The 22,158-nt window shown below is 47.5% G+C and overlaps 1 protein-coding gene across 1 annotated transcript in view; it reads left to right on the top strand.

The window, feature by feature from the left end:
- Positions 1–22,158, top strand: part of PARVA (parvin alpha) — a 114,072-nt gene that overhangs the window by 64,371 nt on the left and 27,543 nt on the right. Inside the window, exons 2-5 of the mRNA XM_038764708.1 lie at positions 11,729–11,818; positions 12,063–12,133; positions 15,313–15,415; positions 21,316–21,456. Coding sequence (XP_038620636.1) covers positions 11,729–11,818; positions 12,063–12,133; positions 15,313–15,415; positions 21,316–21,456 — 405 coding nt within the window. The remainder of the gene's footprint in view (positions 1–11,728; positions 11,819–12,062; positions 12,134–15,312; positions 15,416–21,315; positions 21,457–22,158) is intronic.

Consider the following 22,158-nt stretch of genomic DNA (forward strand, 5'->3'; position numbering starts at 1 on the left):
CACAGCACCTGTATATATGTATATATGCTTGTACATATTTATTACTCTATTTTACTTGTACATATCTATTCTATTTATTTTATTTTGTTAGTATGTTTGGTTTTGTTCTCTGTCTCCCCCTTTTAGACTGTGAGCCCACTGTTCGGTAGGGACTGTCTCTATATGTTGCCAACTTGGACTTCCCAAGCGCTTAGTACAGTGCTCTGCACACAGTAAGCGCTCAATAAATATGATTGATGATGATGATGAGTGTGAAGGAGTTTTCCAGAGACTCAGGGGTATGCTCTTGGCATCATTCCCTGCGGCGCTTCCCTCACCCCTGGGCTTCCGGGGGTAAAGGCCAGAGCCCTTGCCTCCCATCCTGGACAGGGCCTTTGGGAGGTCAGCAGGAATGGCTCTACTGAAGCAGTGTGGCCTAGTGGAAAGAGCACAGGTCTGGGAATCGGGGGACCTGGGTTCTAATTCCAGCTCTGCCACTTAGCTGCCGCTTGGGCAAGTTACTTCTTTATGCCTCAGTTCCTTTATCTGCAGAATGGGGGTTCAATGCCTGTTCTCCCTCTTGTTTAGACTGTGAGCCCCTTGTGGGACCTATTGATGATTATTACTCTATTTATTTTACTTGTACATATCTATTCTATTTATTTTATTTTGTTAATGTGTTTTGTTTTGTTCTCTGTCTCCCCCTTCTAGACTGTGAGCCCACTGTTGGGTAGGGACCGTCTCTATATGTTGCCAACTTGGACTTCCCAAGTGCTTAGTACAGTGCTCTGCACACAGTAAGCGCTCAATAAATATGATTGATTGATTGATGATGATGATGGTATTTGTTAAGCTCTTAGTATGTGTTCTAAGCATTGGGGGAATTCAAGCTAATCAGGTTGAATCTGATTAGAACCTGACAAGATCTGATGATCTCATCTGTACCGCAGAGTTTAGTATAGAGCTTGACAAATAAGCACTTATCAAAGTTACTATGATCATAATTGCAGTTATTGGTCACTTCCCTTCTCCACCTTTCTCTCACCCTTGGGGTACTTGGGATCCGGTCGTGGCCTTTTTCTGGGTTTAGGCCTGGGATGAGAAATCTGGGAGAGAAAGACACCATGAGAGGACAGGGCGGTGAAGGACACCTGGGTTTCATTGATAAGTTGTCTTGGAGTAGCTCAGAATAGCCTCCCAAGCTACTGATACAGAATACAGACAGAGAAGTAGCATGGTCTAGAGGAAAGAGTTCTGGCCTGTGAGTCAGAGGACCTGGGTTCTAATCCCTGTTCCACCACTTACCTGCTGTGCGACCTTGGACAAGTCACTTTACTTCTCTGGACCTCAGCCCCCTCATCTGCAAAATGGGGAATTCAATACCTATTCTCCCTCCTACTTCAACTATGAGCCTCATGTGGGACATGATGATATTGTATCTACCCCAGCGCTTAGTACAGTGCTTGACAATTAGTGCTTAACAAAAACAGCAATTATTCTTGTTACCATTATTATAATTATTGTTATTTTTCTTTAACTGTGAGCTTGTGAGCTTAAACTGCTAAGCTCAGTTTAAGATAAGTTTAACTTATCTTGTATCTACAGTGCTTAACAAATATTTTTACTATTATTATTATTAATCTTGAGGAGCATATTACCCCAGCACTTAGTACAGTGCCTTGCACACAGTAAGCATTCAACAAATACCATAATAATAATAATAGCAATAATTAAGTGGTCGGGAAGGAAGGCAGAGTGCAGCTGTCATTTCTGACTGGCCATCCGTGATTTTTGTCTTTTCCTTCCCACCTGGCAGGGCTGCCCGAAATTCCCTCAGTAGTGGCTGTAAAACCGTCTAACTCAACACCATACCTTAAATAATAATAATAACTGGGGAGATCTGTGAAGTGCATACTCTGTGCTAAGCACTGTACTAAGCCCAGGGGTGGATGCATGGACACAGTCCCTGTCCCACATCAATTTCCATTTTCCAGACAAGGGAACTGAGGCCCAGAGAAGTGAAGTGACTTGCCCATGGTCACCCAGTAGACAGCGGAGCTGGGATTAGAACCCATGACCTTCTGACTCCCATGCCCGAGTACTATCCATTAGGCCACACTGCTTCTCTGCGAATCCCATTTTTGCCTAATCCAGCCATAACTTCTCTACCTTAGTTTCCTCAATTGTAAAATGGAGATTTCATCCCCATTTCCTGTCCTACTTAGACTGAGAGTCCCATGTGGGACAGGTAATCTGCTTACCTTGTTTCTACCACAGCACTTGGAACAGTGCTTGACCCATAGTAAGCACTTAACAAATGCAACAATAATAATAATTCAATAATGACAGCTGCAGCCAGCTAAAAGTCAGTTCTGTGGATAGGGTAGCAGTAGCCGAATGCACTGCTGTTCAGCTGGGGGGCTCATTGGAAGAGGTGGGATTTTAGGAGTTGTGGAGAGGGCTGGTGGATTTGGTGGTTGTTGTCTTATGCTGTCGAGCCGTGTCCGATCCACAGCCACACCATGGACACATCTCTCCCCGAATGCCCCACCTCCATCTACAGTCGCTCTGGTACTGTATCCGTAGAGTTTTCTTGGTAAAAATACGGAAGCGGTTTACCAATGCCGCCTTCTGCACAGTAAACCTGAGTCTCCGCCCTCAACTCTCTCCCGTGCTGCTGCTGCCCAGCATGGAGGAGTTGTGACTTGTAGCAGATTGCCTTCCACTCGCTAGCCACTGCTCAAGCTAGGAACGGACGGGCCTCTGCTTGACTCTCCCTCCCGGAGTCAAGACGGGTAGAGTACTGGAAACTCTCCAGGTGCGACAGTGGGTTTGTTAGGGAAGGAAAAATGCCTGCAAATGAAAAAGCTTTAATCAATTAATGTCATATCTATTGTGCTCTTACTGTATGCAGAGCACTGTACTAAGTGCCCTGGAGAGTGTGGTACAATGGAGTTGGTAGAAATGTTCCCTATCTAAAAAGAGCTTACAGCCTGAATGTAGAACACTGTACACTAAGCGCTTGGGCGAGTACAAGAGTGTTAGCAGACATGTTTCCTGCCCACAAGGAGCTTATAGTCTAGAGGAGTGAGACAGACATGAATATAAATCAATAACTGATAATATATAATTTAAAAATCTGTGCATAAGCGCTGTGGGGTTGTGGGTAGTGTGAATATCACATGTCCAACTTCAGCAGATGGACCAGCTGATCGTGAGGGGAGCATGAGGATGTTTGGAAGGGTCAATCCCCTTCGGCCTCACTCTAATGGGGCTTGGTGGGAAGTTTCTCGGTTTTTCTTTGTTTTTGTTTTTTTAAGGGTATTGGTTAATATGTGCCAGATGCTGTAGTAAGCACTGGGGTGCCATGCGAGACAGATTGGACACAGTTCCTGTCCCACATGGAGCACACAGTCTTCACCCCCATTTTCCAGATGAGGTAACTGAGGCACAGAGAAGTGAACTGACTTGCCCAATGTCCCACAGTAGACAAGCAGCGGAGCAGGGACTAGAACTCAGGTCCTTCTGACTCTAGCCACTAGGCCATACTGCTTCATGTTCTGGGCTTCTTTCAGTGGGGGATCAATGCCACAGGGAATGTGTCTGTTATATTGTTCTCTCCCAAGCGCTTAGTACAGTGTTCTGCACGTAGTAACGTTGGCTCTGTGACCCTTGGACATTTGATATTTGCCCTGCTCCAAACCCCACAGCACTTATATTTGTGTCTTTAAATTATGCAATGTAAATTATTTCTATTAATGTTCATCTCCCCCTCTAGACTGTAAGCTCATTATGGGCATGGAATTTGTCTGCTTATTGTATTGTTCTCTCTCAAGTGCTTAGTGCACTGCTCTACACATAATAAGCACTCAATAAATAACAAAATTGATAGGGTTCCTGACGGAAGTGGGAGAGAGAATGGGATTTCATTCCCATTTTAAAGCACGGTCCCATGGAAACAGCAAGAACCTGGGAATCAGAAGGCTGAGTTTAATACTACTTCCACCATTTGTCTGCTGTGTGACCTTGGGCAAGTCACCTAACTTCTGTGCCTCAGTTTCCTCAGTTGTAAAATGGAGATTCCATGCCCATTCCCTGTCCTACTTAGACTGTGAGCCCCATGTTGGACAGGGACTGTGTCCAACCGGATTAACTTGTATCTACCCCAGAGGTTAGAACAGTATTTGACACATAGTAAGCGCTTAACAAATACAGTAATAATCCAACAATAATTTATCAGAGGAGGAAACTGAGGCCCAGAGAAGTGACAGGACTTCCCCAAGGCCACGGCATCATCATCATCAATGGTATATATTAAGCACTTACTGTGTGCAAAGCACTTTACTAAAAACTGGGGAGAGTACAATTCAAGAGAGATGGTAGTCGCGTTCCCTGCCCACAACCAGCTTACAGTCTAGAAGGACAGAAAGACATTAAAATAATTTATGATACATAATTTACAGATATGCACATAAATGCTGCAGGGCTTAAAGTAGGAATATCAAAATAATCAATCAATGGTATTTATTAAACTCTTACTTTGTGTAGGGCACTGTACTAAGCACTTGGGAGAGTACAATGTAAAAGAGTTGGTAGTCACAATCTAATAATAATGATGGCTTTTATTAAGCGCTTACTATGTGCAAAGCACAGTGAACCGACAGTCTAGAAAAAGAAATATAAATAATTTATACTACATCATTTAGAGACATTTACATGAGTGCTGTAGGGCTGAAGGTAATTATTCCATTGTGTTTATTGAGCGCTCACTGTATGCAGGGGACTAGACTAAGCTCTTGGAAGAGGTCATCTCGACAATATAACGGACATATTCCCTGCCCACAATGAGCTTACAGTCTAGAGGGGTAAGGTAAGGTGAATATCAAATCAATAAATGGTATGTATTGAGTGCTTATTGTGTTCAGGGCACTGTACTACGCACTGGGGAGAGTGCAGTATAACAGAGCTGATAGATATGTTCCCTGCCCTCAACTTCCCAAAAGTTCATTCATTCATTCATTCATTCAATCGTATTTATTGAGCGCTTAGTCTGTGCAGAGCACTGTACTAAGCACTTGGGAAGTACAAGTCGGCAACATATAGAGATGGTCCCTACCCAACAACGGGCTCACAGTCTAGTAGGGGGAGACAGACAACAAAACAAAACATATGGACAGGTGTCAAGTCGTCAGAACAAATAGAATTAAAGCTAGATGCACATCATTAACAAAATAAATAGAATAGTAAATATGTACAAGTAAAATAGAGTAATAAATCTGTAGAAACATATATACAGGGGCTGTGAGGAGGGGAAGGAGGTAGGGCGGGGGGGATGGGGAGGGGGAGAGGAAGGAGGGGGCTCAGTCTGGGAAGATGATGACAGGGAGAACGGAGCAGAGGATGAGCGACAGGGTGAATGGAGCGGAGGGTGAACGAAAGAGCTCGGGCCCCTGACGGACCTCTGAAAGGACCGGGAAGAGGCTGAGGGGCAGATCCTGATACACAACATCTAGGGGTGAGATCAGCCGGCCGCGGGGGGCCAAGAGGGGAGTGTCGGGCCTTAGGAGAGTTGAGGAGAAGAAGAGGGGTGGCTCCCTGGACCCATAACGAAAGGCCATTCCAGGAACCATCATGGCCTAAGAGAATCAATCAATCGTATTGAGCGCTTACTGTGTGCAGAGCACTGTACTAAGCGCTTGGGAAGTACAAGTTGGCAACATATAGAGGCAGTCCCTACCCAACAGTGGGCTCACAGTCTAGAAGAGAAGGCCATGCTTGGGAGACAGAAGACCTGGGTTCTAATCCCCGCTCCACCACTCGTCTGATGTGTGACCTTGGGCCAGTCACTTCACTTCTCTGTGTCCCCATTCCCTCATCTGTAAAAGGGGGATTCAATCCTCCTCCCTCCTTCTTAAACTACAAGCTCCAAAGTTCCAGATCCAAGAGCATGGATGACTCATTCATTCATTCAGTCATATTTATTGAGCGCTTACTGTGTGCAGAGCACTGCACTAAGTGCTTGGGAAGTACAAGTCGGCAACATATAGAGACGGTCCCTACCCAGCAACGGGCTCACAGTCTAGAAGACTCCTCAGAAGGGAGAATGCAGCAGGCAAATGGCGGAGCCAGGGTTAGGACCCAGGTAACCTTCTTGTGAGCCTCTGACTCTTTAATAATAATAATTATTATTATTGTTATTGTTATATTTAAGTGCTTCCTATGTGCTTCCACCCTAAGTGCTTAGAGAAGCAGCGTGGCTCAGTGGAAAGAGCCCGGGCTTTGGAGTCAGAGGTCATGGGTTCAGATCCCGGCTCTGCTAATTGTCAGCTGTGTGACTTTGGGCAAGGCACTTAACTTCTCTGGGCCTCAGTTACCTCATCTGTAAAATGGGGATTAAGACTGTGAGCCCCCTGTGGGACAACCTGATCACCTTGTAACCTCCCCAGTGCTTAGAACAGTGCTTTGCACATAGTAAGCGCTTAATAAATGCCATTAAAAAAAGTTCTGGGGTGGATACAAGCAAATGGGATTGGATACAGTCCCTGTCCCACATGGGGCTCACAGTCTCAATCCCCATTTCACAGATGAGGGAACAGAGGAGGAAGTGAAGTGACTTGCCTAAGGTCACACAGCAGACAAGTGGCAGAGCTGGGGTTAGGACCCAGATCCCCTTCTCAAAGGTCCACGGCTCTTTAGAGAAGCAGCATGGCTCAATGGAAAGAGCACAGGCTTGGGAGTCAGAGGTCATGGGTTCAAATTCCAGCTCAGCCAATTGTCAGCTGTGTGACTTTGAGCAAGCCACTTAACTTCTCTGTGCCTCAGTTCCCTCATCTGTGAAATGAGGATGAAGACTGTGAGCCCCATGTAGGACAATCTGATCACTTCGTATCCTCCCCAGCATTTAGAACAGTGCTTTGCACATAATAAGTGCTTAACAAATGCCATCATTCATTCATTCAGTTGTATTTATTGAGCACTTACTGTGTGCAGAGCACTGTACTAAGTGCTTGGGAAGTACAAGTTGGCAACATATAGAGACGGTCCCTACCCAACAGTGGGCTCACAGATCATCATCTTTAATGATAATACTAATAATAATAGTAGTAGTATTTGTAAAGTGCTTACCCTGTGCCAGGCACTGTACTATGCGCTAGGGTGGATACAAGCAAATGGGATTTGACACAGTTCCTATCCCACGTGGGGCTCCCTGTTTTAAGAGAAGCATCGTGGCTCAGTGGAAAGAGCCCGGGCTTGGGAGCCAGAGGTCATGGGTTCTAATCCCAGCTTCACCACTTGTCAGCTGTGTGACTTTGGGCAAGTCACTTAACTTCTCTGGGCCTCAGCTCCCTCATCTGCAAAATGGGGATTAAGGCTGTGAGCCCCCCGTGGGACAACCTGATCACCCTGTATCTGCCCCCCCAATGCTTAGAACAGTGCTTAGTACATAGTAAGTGCTTAACAAATGCCATTATTATTATTTTTATTATTATTAATAATAAACCCCATTTTATAGTTGAGGTAACTGAGGCCCAGGCGAGTGAAGTGACTTGCCTAAGGTCGCAAGGTAGACAAGTGGCAGAGCCGGGATTAGAACCCACATCCTCTGATTCCCAAGCCTGGGCTCTTTCCACTAAGCCATGCTGCTTCTCTGATGCTTCTTTGATGTTCTGGTTTCCGTGGTGGCTGACTTGGGAAAGCGGGGCCTTGTGGTTGAGAGAGAGGCCTCTCCGTCTCCAGCTCCGGAACTATGTATATATGTTTGTACATATTTATTACTCTATTTATTTATTTATTTTACTTGTACCTATCTATTCTATTTATTTTATTTTGTTAGTATGTTTGGTTTTGTTCTCTGTCTCCCCCTTCTAGACTGTGAGCCCACTGTTGGGTAGGGACTGTCTCTATATGTTGCCAGCTTGTACATCCCAAGCGCTTAGTACAGTGCTCTGCACACAGTAAGCGCTCAATAAATACGATTGACTGATTGATTGATCTGAGGGAGGGCTGACCCGCTTCCAAGGAAAGCTCAGCCCACTTTTCCAGGTTGAACCGTAAAGGCATTTCAACCAGCCCCACTTGCCTCCATCCTGAACGTTGCTCCTCTTAGACTCGGTTTATCAAGTCAAAAACAAACGAACCACACCACCAAGCCCCGCAGAATAGCTCCAGCTTAGTTAGGAAACCTTCGAGGTAATAAACGTTTCGTCCGCATTATACCCGGAGAAAATTAAATTACGGGGCTCTTACAGCCTCCTCCGGGGCCCTGTGTCTGTTTAAATGGAGAAAAGAGCCCATTGCAGCAGAAGGGTGATTTTGGGGAAAGAGGGCACACTAATGCAGTCACGTTAAACAGGGTTGCATTTTGAGAGGAACGCCGGCATATTTACGTTGTCCGACGATTGGAACAGAGTCAGCGGTTAATGGAACGAGAATGATGTCCCTGTACTGAATCATTTCCTGAAAAACATTTTCAATTGCAAACATATCTCTGCTTCTCGTCCCTCGTTTGTTATGTCTCTGAGAATAAAGGCCCGAGGGAGGGCGGTGGACGGACAACGGGGAGGGGAGGGGAAACCTCCCAAATGGCTGTTTATGGTCCGAGGACGTTTTTGCCCGTGACCTATGCATCAAAATCCACCATCTCCCACCCGCCCTTAGCCAGTGATTGGGTCACACTTCAGGAACTGTTAATGTTGAATTTCTCTTCATGCTTGGAACTGTGTAAATACCCCCGTAGTCACCGTTTGGTTCTGACTGGAAAAAAAAGAATCTGCAGAGCAGATGTGTTTTACTTGCTTGACACAGTTCTCGGTGTCTCTCCGCACATTTGGCTGCAGCCAGAGTTTATTTGAATGGGATTTTGTATCCTAGAACATGTAGTGAGTCAGTTTCCAATAAACCCTCTGCACCGCTTCCTCCTCCGTTTACTTGTCGCGAGCAGGGGCTCGGCCGATCCAGTGGACGTGTATTCAAGGGGAGCATGGAAGCGGGTGTCCTCGACCCTGAGTTTAAACAAACACCGGCTTCAAAAAAAAAAAAATGTGGCCCCAGCTTTATTATTTCTCTTTTTTTATATGGCATTTGTTAAGTGCTTACGCTCTGCCAGGCCCTGTACTAAGTGCCGGGGTAGATGTGAGCTAATCAAGTCAGACACAGTCCAAGTCCCACGTTATAACTGTGGTGTTTGTTAAGTGTTTACTATGTGCCAGGCACTGTACTAAGCGCTGGGGTAGATACAAGCTAATCAGGTTGGACAAAGTCCATGTCCCTCATGATAACTGTGGTAATAATAATAGTAATATTAAGTGCTTACAATCTGCCAGGCCCTGTACTAAGTGCTGGGGTAGATACAAGCTAATCAGGTCAGACACAGTCCCTGTCCCATGTTATAACTGTGGTATTTGCTAAGCGCTTACTATGTGCCAAGCACTGTACTAAGCGCTGGGGTAGATACCAACTAATCAAGTCAGACACAGTCCATATCCGATATAACTGTGGCAATAATAATAATAATAATTATGGAATTTAAGTGCTTACTATGTATGTGCCATGCATTGTTCTAAGCGCTGGGGTAGCTACAAGGTAATTAGGTTGCCCCACATGGCTCACAGTCTTAATCCCCATTTTACAGATGAGGTAACTGAGGCACAGAGAAGTTAAGTGGCTTGCCCAAGGTCACACAGCAGGCACTTCCCAAGCACTTAGTACAGTGCTCTGCACAGAGTAAGCACTCAATAAATACGAATGAATGAATGAATGAATGAATGTGGCGGAGCAGGGATTAGAACCCACATCCTCTGACTCCCAAGCCCTTTCCAGTAAACTACAAGTGCTTACTAAGTGCCAGGCACTGTACTAAGTGCTGGAGTAGCTACAAGCTAATCAAGTCAGACACATGTTTAGGTCATGTCCTACATGATAATTGTGGTATTTGCTAAGGGTTTACAACGTACCAGGTACTGTACTAAGCGCTAGGGTAGATACAAGCTAATTAGATCTGACAGAGTCCATGTCTCACATGATAACTGTGGTATCTGTTAAGCGCTTACTATGTGCTTGTATCTACTCCAGTGCTTAGTACAGTGCCTGGCGCATAGTAAGCGCTTAACAGATACCAGCTAATCAGGTTGGACACAGTCCATGTCCCAAATGATAACTGTGGTATTTGTTAGGCGCTTACTGTGTACCAGGCATTGTACTAAGTGCTGGGGTCAGGTCAGACACAGTCCATGTCCCATATGATAATTGTAGAATTTGTTAAGCAGTTACTACGTGTCAGGACCGTACTAAACATTGAGGTAGATACAAGGTAATCAAGCCCCACATGGGGTCACTATCTAGGAGGGAGAAGAGATATTGAATTGTACTTTCCAAGCACTTAGTATAGTGCTCTGCACACAGTAATAATAATAATAATAATAATAATAATAATAATAATAATAATGGCATTTATTAAGCGCTTACTATGTGCAAAGCAGTGTTCTAAGCACTGGGGAGGTTACAAGGTGATCAGGGTGTCCCCTGGGGGGCTCACAGTCTTAATTCCTATTTTCCAGATGAGGGAACTGAGAAGTGAAGTGACTTGCCCAGAGTCACACAGCTGACAATTGGCGGAGCCGGAATTCGAACCCATGACCTCTGACTCCAAAGCCCAGGCTCTTTCCACTGAGCCACACTGCTTCTCTGCAGTAAACGCTCAATAAATACGATTGAATGAATGAATGAATGAATGGACCCCCATTTTGCAGGTAAGGGACCTGAGGCACAGAGAACTCAAGTGATTTTCCCATGGTCACATGGCAGACAAGTGGCGGAGTCAGGATTAGAACCCAGGTTCTCCGACTCCCAGGTCTGTACTTTTTCGACTAGGCCTCACTGCTTCCCAGGCCGGGCGACTTTGGACCTGTGTTGGTTTCTTTCTCTTGGTTGGGAAAACTCATCTGCCGTTTTGTTTGTTTTCCAGTTGGTTCATTTGGAAGGGCCCTTCCAAAGTGGCAGGGAGGGTAAGGCCAGGGGCTCTCCGTCAATTTAAAAATTAAATCAGGGTGGCCAAGTGGGGCTGCGGGACATGGAGGGAATCATAATGCAAACAGCAGTTGGACTGAGACGTGAGAGCTTAATCAGGGAAGGCCTCCTTGAGGAGGTGTGACTTTGGAAGAGCTTGGCCGGCGGTTGGTCAGCTGTGAAAGGAGAGATGGGAGGGAACTGGGGGTCGGCGGCGAGAGAGATGGGATTGAGGCCCAGTGAGGAGGTTGGCTTGACAGGAAAGAAGTGTGTGTGCTGGGGTGTACTGGGAGAGGAGTGAGAGAGGTGATTGAGGACCTTAAAATGGGTGGTGAGGAGTTTCTACTTGACACAGGAGGGTTTTGAGGATGGGGTGAGGGGTGTGCCAAACCCTGAACTCTTGGCAGCTAGCAGAATGGCTCCAGGGAAATGTTTATCATGACATTTGGTAAGCACTTACTATATGTCAAAGCACTGTCCTAAGCCAAGGGACAGATGCCAGTTGATCGGGTTGGACCAGTCCCTGTCCCACATGGGGCTGACCGTCTAAATTAGGAGGGCGAACAGCTGTTGAATTCTCATTTTGCAGTTGAGGGAACTGAGGCCCAGAGAAGTGAAGTGACTTGCCCACGGTCACACGACAGGCAAGGTGGAGCGGGGATTAGAACCCAGGTCCTCCAGCTCCACCAGGCCACACTGCTTCCCAGATCTGCTGAAATCCCTGAACTCTTTCTGCCTTTTCTAGTGTCTGAGCTGCAGGAGGAAGGGATGAATGCCATCAACTTACCACTCAATCCCATTCCCTTTGAGGTGGATCCTGAGGACACCATGCTAGGTAACCTTTCTTCTCTCCCTTCCAACCTTCCTCCCCTCCCTCCCTATCTTTCTTTCCACCTTCCTTCCTTCTTTCTCCTCCCTCCCTCCCTCTCTTCCTTTCCTACCCTCCTCCTTCCCTCTCCCTCTCTCCTTCCCTCCCTCTCCTCCCTCAGTGCTTCCTTCCCTCGCCTCTCTCCTTACCTCCCTCTCCTCCCTCCCACCCTGCGGCCTCCTCAGTCCTGACTTCCCTTTTTCTTTTGAAGAGGAAAACGAGGTGCGGACCATGGTGGACCCCAATTCCCGGAATGACCCCAAGCTGCAGGAGCTGATGAAGGTGAGAGGGAGCCAAAGGAGGCCCGTAGTGCTGCTGGGAAACGTTGTCGTCCTAGACCTGGCCCTCCTGTTCCCATCTGGTCCGGCCCACCCAGTGCTGACCCTTAGCTGAGCCGGAGGGGATCCCCCACTGGCAGCTAAACCCACCAATCCCCTCTCGCCTTCCTCCCCGCCTCCCCCCGGGGCTGTCCTCCCATCAGACTGGGGTCGACCTGTGGGATGGCACCATTCCAAGAATCCCCCCACACACATTTGGAATGCCCGCCGTGGCCCCCAGGGAGACCCCAGGCTCACTTCCTGAAGCTGGTAGGGTGGGCAAAGAGAGCAGAGGGAAGGAGGGGAGAACAGCAGCATCCTCATGGCTGCGAGGCTGGAATTGGGATGGGGATGGGGTTTGGGGAGACATTTCCAGTTCGGGGGGGTACGAGTGCCCCCCAGCAGGGAAGCTGGGGGCAGACTGGGTTTGGATGGACCCCGGGGGACCCACAGGGAGCCTTAGGTGGCCAGAGAGCCAGCACTGGCAGGGTCAGTGACATTGAACAAGCATTAAATCCCTGACCCATGGCAGAGAGGCTCAGGGGGGCGTGGGAAAGGGGTCAATGTGTGAGGAACCCAAAAGGTGCCACTCTACTGCTACCACGTTCATCCAAGCACTCATCCTATCTCACCTCAGTTACTGTATCAGCCTTCTCAGTGACCACCCGGCCTCCTGTCTCTCCCATTCCAGTCCATACTTCACTCTGCTGCCCGAATCATTTTTCTATAAAAACATTCAGTCCACGTTTCCCACTCAAATACATACTCACCTACTCACACACAGATACATCCACTCATTTTCATACTTGCTCGCACATTTACTTGTATCAGTACACACACACACGCATATATACTTATATACATTTGCACACACCTTCATGCACTAATACAACCATTCACATGCACTCACACCCATTCACTTCCCCACATACACACGGTCATCACACACTCAAATACACAAACACTCACACAGACATGTGTACATACATGCATACTCACCCACGAATGCCCCCACTCACTCAATCACACATCTACATGCCTGCATAGATTACACGCTCAAACACACTCAGATGCCTGCATGTGCTTACACACACAAACCCACTCACAGGTCTGTGTGGACACATGCACACACTCATCTACAAAGGTCTGCACCCTCACTCCCCCCTCCTGCCACACACATAGCCATACATATCATCACACTTTGCTTAGCTCTGTGCTTTAGAGAAGCAGTGTTGCCCAGTGGATAGAGCACAAGCCTGGAAGTCTGAAAAACCTGGGTGCTAATCCCAGCACTGCCACTTGTCTGCTCTGTGACCTTGGGCAAGTCACTTCACTTCTTTGTGCCTCAGTTACTTCAAATGGAGATTAAACCTGTGAGCCCCCATGGGGGACAGGGACTGTGTCCATCTCAATTTGCTTGTACCCACACCTGCGCTTAGTACAGTTCCTGGCACAAAGTAAGCACTTAACCAATACCACCATTGTTACTATTACTATCTCAGGGTATGTGGGCACAAAATGGGCACAGGGCAATCAAGGCTTTCAGGAGCAGAGAGGGGGCAGTTTAATCTTGCTTAATCTTGGAGTCTGCAAGTGGAGCCCACGCATCTCGAAGCAGACCTGGAAGCCTCTCAAAATCAGACTCACAGCGCATAACCCTGCTGGTAGAAGGACGCTGCAGACCCAGACTCAGGAGCTGAGTGCTGAATTTTAAGAAAAATGATCAATTTGCAACCACTGTCTTGGCTCACACCTGGGACTTCTCAAACCACTGGTCCCTGGAAAAGTTAGGAAAGAGCGCAGGGAAGATAGGAACCGTTTTTTGGGTGAGTTTTTTTTTTTTTCCCCCACTCTGGGGGATGTCAACAAGACAGATCCAGTCCTTCAGTCAGTCCAGCTGCTGGCTGCCAGAAGTTTCGGGGAAATGTTGGTGTGTGAGAATTCACCCTTGTTCAGATGATGATGTTAAGCCTATGGGGGGGGGGCTGGAGGGGGCCCGCTTCTTTCCAACGTGATCCAAACCCGGAGCTCCCGGTACCCTGGGTGCTGACCCCCTTTGGCTCTCTGGGACCTTAGGTCTTGCCCCCGGGGGCTCACCGGGTCAGAGCAAAGCTAGGCGTGACACCCACGAGACCATTATCAGTGTCAAATATCTTTGCAAGTCCACTTAAAATCCATGAGGTCGAGTCTACCAGTGCTCCCTTCCACCAGGCGTGTGACCTAGTGGAAAGAATGTGGGCCTAGGAGTCGTTCATTCTTTTGTTCATTCATTCAATTGTATTTATTGAGCGCTTACGGTGTGCAGAGCACTGTACTAAGCCCTTGGAAAGTACAATTCGGTAACAGATAGAGACAATCCCTACCCAACAATGGGCTCACAATCTAGAAGGGGGAGACAAACAACAAAACAAAACAAGTGGACAGGCATCAATAGCATCAAAATAGATAAATAGAATTATAGATATATACACGTCATTAATAAAATAAATAGAATTATAAATATGTACAAATATACACAAGTGCTTGTGGGGCGGGGAAGGAGGTAGAGCAGAGGGAGGGAGTTGGGGTGATGGGGAGGGGAGGAGAAGCAGAGGAAAAGGGGGGCTCAGTCTGAGAAGGCTTCCTGGAGGAGGTGAGCTCTCAGTAGGGCTTTGAAGGGGGGAAGAAAACTAGTTTGGTGGTTTGGCGGATGTGAGGGGGGAGAGCATTCCAGGCCAGAGGTAGGACGTGGGTCAGGGGTCGAAGGTGGGACAGGAGTAGGGGGGCCTGGGTTCTAATACTGGCTCTATCACTTGCCTGCAGTGTGAACTTGGGTGAGTCAAATCACTTCTTGGATTGGTTCTAATCTGTCAAATGGGGATTCAATTCCTGTTCTCCCTCCTAAACTTATTTCTAGACTGTAAGTTCGTTGTGGCCAGGGAATGTGTCTGATATTGCTGTCATGTACTCTCCTTAGTACAGTGTGCTTAGTACAGAGCACATAGTAAACTCAAAAAATATGATTAATTGACTATTATACTGTGAGCTGCATGTGGGACAGGAACTGAGGATCTTGTATCCACCCCAGAGCTTAGTAAGACGTTTGGCACAGAGTAAGCGCTTTAAGCTACAATGATTCTGATGTTTTTTTGCGTCTCTTCACAGGTTCTGATCGACTGGATTAATGATGTGCTGGTTGGAGAGAGGATCATCGTGAAAGACCTGGCTGAGGACATGTATGATGGCCAAGTCCTGCAGAAACTCTTTGGTGAGAGAGACACGTGACCCCAGGAAGGGATATTAGGGATGAGGGCTGGGGGGGACTTTATGACATACAAATCCTGCAGAAACTCTTCGGGGAGTGAGAAAAGTGAGAAGCAGCAAGGCTTTAGTGGGTAATAGTAATAATAATGATGGCATTTGTTAAGCGCTTACTATGTGCAAAGCACTGATCTAAGTGCTGGGGAGTCTACAAGGTGATCAGGTTGTCCCCCGGGGGCTCACAGTCAATCCCCATTTTACAGATGAGATAACTGAGGCACAGAGAAGTTAAGTGACTTGCCCAAAGTCACACAGCTGGCAATCGGTGGAGCCGGGATTTGAACCCATGACCACTGACTCCAAAGCCCGTGCTCTTTCCACTGAGCCACGCTGGGTAGAGCATGGGCCTGGGAGTCAGAAGGACCTGAGTTCTAATCCTGGTTCAGCCACTGACCTGCTTGCGATGTTGGGCACATCGCTTCTCTTCTCTGGGCCTCAGTTCCCTCGTCTGTAAAATGGGGATTAAGGGTGTGAGCCTCATGTGGGATAGGGACTGTGTCCATCATCATCATCATCAACAATCGTTATTTATTGAGCGCTTACTACGTGCAGAGCACTGTACTAAGCGCTTGGGAAGTCCAAGTTGGCAACATATAGAGACAGTCCCTACCCAACAGTGGGCTCACAGTCTAAAAGGGGGAGACAGAGAACAAAACCAGCCTGATTAACTTGTATCTACTCCAGTGCTTGGCAAATAGTAAGTGCTTAACAAATACTATTAAAAAAAAAAGTGACCCCAGAAAGGAACACTGGGGATGGGGGTGAGGGGGACAACACGCATGTCCTACAGAAACTCTCTGGTGATAGAGACAAGTTACCCCAAAAAGGGACATTGGGGATGAGAGGGGGACGAGGCCTCTCCCTCCCACCCAGAGAGAGCATACCGTCCGTTCCTTATTAGGCGTGACGGCAGGATGGAGTGGGGTAGATGTCACTGTGCTCTGGCAGGGAGAAGGGGAGATAATCCCAGCTCCACCACTTGTCTGCTGTGTGACCTTGGGAAAATCACTTCACTTCTCTGTGCCTCAGTTCCCTCATCTGTAATAATGGAGATTGAGACCATGGGCCCCACGTGGGACACGGACTGTGTCCAACCATATTAGCTTGAGTAAACCCCAGTGCTTAGTACAGTGCCTGGCATATAATAAGCGCTTAATAGATACCATTTAAAAAAAAAATGAAACACCCAGTTGGGGGCTGCTGAGCTGAGCAGTCTGAGGTGCTGGCCAGCTCCCCAGTCCAGGGGGAAATGTGAGGGCACTGGGGAGGAGAGTGGGCTGTGGCCTAGGGGGTCACTGCAGACCCAGACATGGCTCAGGGCCTGGACCCCTGTTCTCTCGGGGTCATCCAGAGCCTGGAAGAAGAAGCAGCTTTCTGGAGGCTGGCAAACTCTTTTTTCTTTTGGCATTTGTTACGTGCTTACTATGTGCCGAGTGCTAAAAACAGTAAATACAAGGCTATCAGTTTGGACATAGTCCTTGTCCTACATGAGGGTCACAGTCTACGTAGAAGGGATTAAGTAGCATTTAGACTAAGCTACAGGTAGGGGAAATAGTAGAGTGTAAGAATAGGAACATAACTGCTGTGCTGAGGGGTAGGGGCAAGTATCAAAGTGCTCAAGGGGTTCACAGAAGAGAGGATGAGTAGGGTGGGCCTCACCGCATCCTATCCACACCCATGCCAGGACCACTGCATCTTATCCACATCCAGGCTGGGACCACTGCATCTTATCCACACCACACCCAGGCCAGGATCACTGCTTTCTATCCACAACCGAACTGGCAGCAAAGTTTGCCATTGGGGTCCCTGGAAAACCACCTCACACTGGTTGATCTGTCGTGCCCCCCCTCCTTCGGGCATGATGAAACTGACAGCCCCTCCAGGAAACCCAACTAGGTCCTGGGGCCTGGCTCCAGCTCTACTGGGGCCGGAGGGCAGTGTGGAGTGGGGTAATAATAATAATGATGGTATTTGTTAAGTACTTACTATGTGTCAAGCGCTGTTCTAAGTGCAGGGAGAGGTACAAGCTAATCAGGTTGGACAAAGTCCCTGTCCCACATAGGGTTCACAGTCTTCAACCCCATTTTAGAGATGAGGGAACTGAGGCCCAGAGAAGTGAAGTGACTTGCCCAAGGTCACACAGCAGACAAGTGGCAGAGCGAGGATTAGAACCCAGATCTTTCTGAATCCCAGGCCCGGGCTGTATTCACTAGGCCATGTTGCTTCTCAGTGTGGTGAGAGGAAACTGGCCAAATGGGCCCAGCCTCTGGCAGAGAGTGGAGGTGCCCAGGTTTATCTTGGAGCCACTGTGCCTGTTGAAAGAGGAAGCAGCTCTTCTTTGGGGAAGGGGAGTAGCAGGGGCCGACATCTCTGGAATTAGTCCCGTCTCGAGGAGGTCCCGGGTTCACGAAGGGGGCGGCAAGGAATTGATCCGGTCAGTTTCCCTCAGTCACATCAGGCCTGAGAGAGGGGCTTCCGGAAGTCCCCCCGTTACCCACCCCATCGGCACACACTCATTCATTCATTCATCATTCAATCGTATTTATTGAGCGCTTACTGTGTGCAGAGCACTATACTAAGCGCTTGGGAAGTACAAGTTGGCAACATATAGAGACAGTCCCTACCCAGCAGTGGGCTCACAGACTCCTACCCGCAAGCTTATTGCTCTGCCAGGGCCTGCACACCTGGTTGGCATTCACTGGCTGGGGAAAGCACTGGACTAGACATATTATTTTTAATTATTTTTATGATATTTGTTAAGAGCCTACTGTGTGCTTAATAATGGAAGAACTGTTAGCGAGTTTGCGGATTATAGCAGAAGATAAGAAACATTCTCATTCACTCAGTAATATGTATTGAACGCTTACTGTGAGCAGAGCACTGTACTCAGCACTTAGAAAGTACAATTCAGGAATAAAAAGAGACAATCCCTGCCCACACTGGCCTTATATTCTAGATGGGGGGAGACGGGCATCAATATAAATAAATAAAATTATAGCTATATACATATATAAAGAAGTGCTGTGGGGCGGGGAGGGTGGAAGAGCAAAGGGAGTGAGTCGAGGTGACAAAGAAGGGAAGGGGAGCTGAGGAAAAGGAGGGACTTAGTCTGGGAAGGCCTCTTGGAGGAGGTGTGCTTTCAGAAGGGTTTTGAAGCGGGAAGAGTGATTGGCAGATGTGTGGAGGGAGGGCGTTCCAGGCCAGAGGCGAGATTGAGGCACAGTGAGGAGGTTAGCGGCGGCCGAGGAGCGGAGTGTGCAGGCTGGGCTGTAGAAGGAGAGAGGAGAGCTGAGGTAAGAAGGGGCAAGGTGAGCTTTGAAGCCAAACAGAGTCTCCATGGATTGGAAAGGACTCAGTGGCATTTAAGAATAAAAATAATACTATGTGCCAGGCAATGTACTAAGTGCTTGGGTAGATACAAGCTAATCAGGTTGGACACAGTCCCCGTCCCACATGGGGCTCACAGTCTTAGTCCCCATTTTACAGACGAGGCAACTGAGGCACAGAGAAGTGAAGTGACTTTCCAAAAGTCATACTGGAGGCAAGTGGCAGAACCGGATTTAAAACCCAGGTCCTCTGACTCCCAGGACTGTGCTCTTTCCACTAAGCCACACTGCTTGTGACATTGTTGTAAGAACATACAGAGGAAGGCAGAGATGATCCCTGGCCTGAGGGTTTAGGTCTAGGAAGAAAGACAAGCAGATAAAGTTTCATTCATTCAATCATATTCTAAGCCCCTGAAAGAACTTTTTGGGGTTTTTAATGGTAGTTGTTAACCACTTACTATGTGCCAGGCATTGTTCTAAGTGCTGGGGTAGATAAAAAGCAATCAGGTCGGACATAATCAGGTTAGACACTGTCTAAGTCAGAGGGAGGAAGATTAAATCCCCATTTTACAGATGAGGTAACTGAGACACAGAGAGTCGAACTGACATGCCCAAGTCATACAGTAGATGAGTGGTGGAGTCAGGATTTGAACCCAGGTCCTCTGACTTCCAGGCTCAAGCTCTTTCCACTAGGCCACGCTGCTTCTCCTTTCTCCTCTCCTTTATCAATCAATGAAATTTATTGAGTGCTTACTGCGCGCAGAGCTTAGGATAGTGCAATACAACAGAATTGGTGGATAAATTTCCTGCGAACAATGAGCTGAGGGATGAGCTTACTTTGTTTTTAGATTGTGTGAGGGCCGGGAACCAGGTCTCATTGTCACCTGTGTATTTTTTCCCAGAGCTTAGTGCTTCGCATACAGTGCTTATTAATATCATTATTTCTAGTAGCTGTTTGTCATTCATTTCTAAGGAGAGACAGAGAAGCAGCATGGCCTAATGGAAAGAGCAACTCCTAGTGGGAGTAAGAAGGACCCCAGTTCTAGTCCCAACTCCACCACTTGTCTGCTGTGTGACCTTTGGCAAGTCACTTCACTGCTCTGGGCCTCAGTTCCCTCATCTGTAAATTGGGGATTAAGAATGTGAGCAGGAGGGACTCTGTCCAACCTGATTACCTTACATCTACTTCAGCGCTTAGAATAGTGCTTGGCACATAATAAGCATTTAAAAAATACTACAATTATTATTATTATGGACAGAAACTGTCTGTCTGATTGCATTGCATCTATCCAGCGCTTAGAACAGTGCTGGGCATATGTAGTACACACCCAAAACCTACCACAATTATTATTAATAGTCCATCCTGCCTCATCTGCCTGCCTCCTCCTGACACAGTGGCCAATCAGGTTACTGGGTTGGTTTCGGTATTGGGTTCAAGTTAGAGTCCCCGAGCATGGTCAATCAATCAGTGATATTTACTGAACACTTACTGTGTGGAGAGCACTATATTAAGCACTTGAGAGAGTACAATATAACAGAGTTATGCTATATCTCCATCTTGCTGAGCTCCACTGTGAAGAGGGCTTGGGACAGGCTGGGAGGGTTAGGCTAGCTCCTCATGCATTTATTAGTATTAATAATAATAATGATAGTGGTATTCGTTAAGTGTCAGGCACTGTACTAAGCGCTGGGGTGAATACAAGCAAATTGTCTTGGACGCAGTCCCTGTCCCACATGGGGCTCACAGTCTTAATCCCCATTTTACAGATGAGGGAACTGAGGCATAGAGAAGTTAAGTGACTTCCCCAAGGTCACACAGCAGACAAGTGATAGAGCTGGGATTAGAAGCAGGACCTTCTGACTCTCAGGCCCACACTCTATCCACTAAACCATGCTGCCTGGAATTTAGTAAGTGCTTAATAAATACAGTGAGGAAAGAGGCCTTGTGGTCCAGAGGGGGAGACGCACATTTAAATAAATTACAGATGGATATGTACATAAGTGCTGTAGGGCAGAATGGGGGTTGAATATAAAGTGCTTAAATTGCAAGGGTGACGCAGAAGGGAATGGGGGAAGAGGAAATGAGGGCTTAGTCAGGGAAGGCCTCTTGGAGGAGATGGGTTTTTTAATAAGGCTTTGAAGGCGGGCAGAGTGATGATCTGTCAGATATGAAGTGGGGGGAGTGTTCCAGCCCAGAGGCAGGATGCTAGTGAGGGCTTGGTGGTGAGATAGAAGAGATTGAGGCACGGTGAGAGGGTTATTCATTCATTCATTCAATCATATTTATTGAGCGCTTACTGTGTGCAGAGCACTGTACTAAGCGCTTGGGAAGTAAAAGTTGGCAACATATAGAGACGGTCCCTACCCAACAGCGGGCTCACAGGGTTAGTGTTAGAGCAGTGAAGTGTGCAGGCTGGGTTGGAGTTAGGAGAGCAGCGAGGTGAGGTGTAAGGGGGCAAGGGGATTGAGTACTTTAAAGCCAATAGCGAAGCGCTTCTGTTTATTGTTCTCCCCATTGCAGAGAAGCTGGAGAGCGAGAAGCTGAACGTCGCAGAAGTCACCCAGTCGGAAATTGCCCAGAAGCAGAAACTGCAGACGGTGCTTGAAAAGATCAACGACACGCTCAAACTCCCTCCTCGGAGCATCAAGTGGAATGTGGATTGTGAGTTCATTCATTCATTCATTCTATCGTATTTACTGAGTACTTGCTGTGTGCACAGCACTGTACTAAGCGCTTGGAAAGTACACTTCAGCAATATGGAGAGACAGTCCCTGCCCACACCGGGCTTACAGTCTAGAAGGGGAGAGACTGACATCAAAACAAGTAAACAAGCATCAAGAGTTGGGGGCTTTCCTCCCGCCATTCCACTCCCTTCGGTCCCACCCGCCTCGTTCAGCCGTCGATCTTCCCGGGAGAGCTGTTCCATGTGGGATTTACTCATCCAGGCCATGTGGCCGAACTTTAGCATGGACAACTGGGGCCCAATCTTCTGACAAAAAGCACCGAACCGTGGCCGAGGCTCACTTTCATAAATAACACTTTAATCGAAAGAGAAGCAGCGTGGCAGGGTGGGAAGACCGCAGGCCTGGGAGTCAGAGTCAGTCAGTTAATCATATTTATTGAGCGCTTACTGCATGCAGAGCACTCTACAAGTGCTTGGGAGAGTACAGTATAAGAAGAAACAGACACATTCCCTGCCCACAACCACCCTACAGTCTAAAGGCTCAGTGGAAAGAGCAAGGGCTTGGGAGTCAGGAGTCATGGGTTCTAATCCCGACTCCACCACTTGCCTGCTGTGTGACTTTGGGCAAGTCACTTAACTTCTCTGGGCCTCCGTTACCTCATCTGTAAAATGGGGATTAA

The sequence above is a fragment of the Tachyglossus aculeatus genome, chromosome 22 (assembly GCF_015852505.1).
Source record: "Tachyglossus aculeatus isolate mTacAcu1 chromosome 22, mTacAcu1.pri, whole genome shotgun sequence".
Taxonomy (NCBI): domain Eukaryota; kingdom Metazoa; phylum Chordata; class Mammalia; order Monotremata; family Tachyglossidae; genus Tachyglossus; species Tachyglossus aculeatus.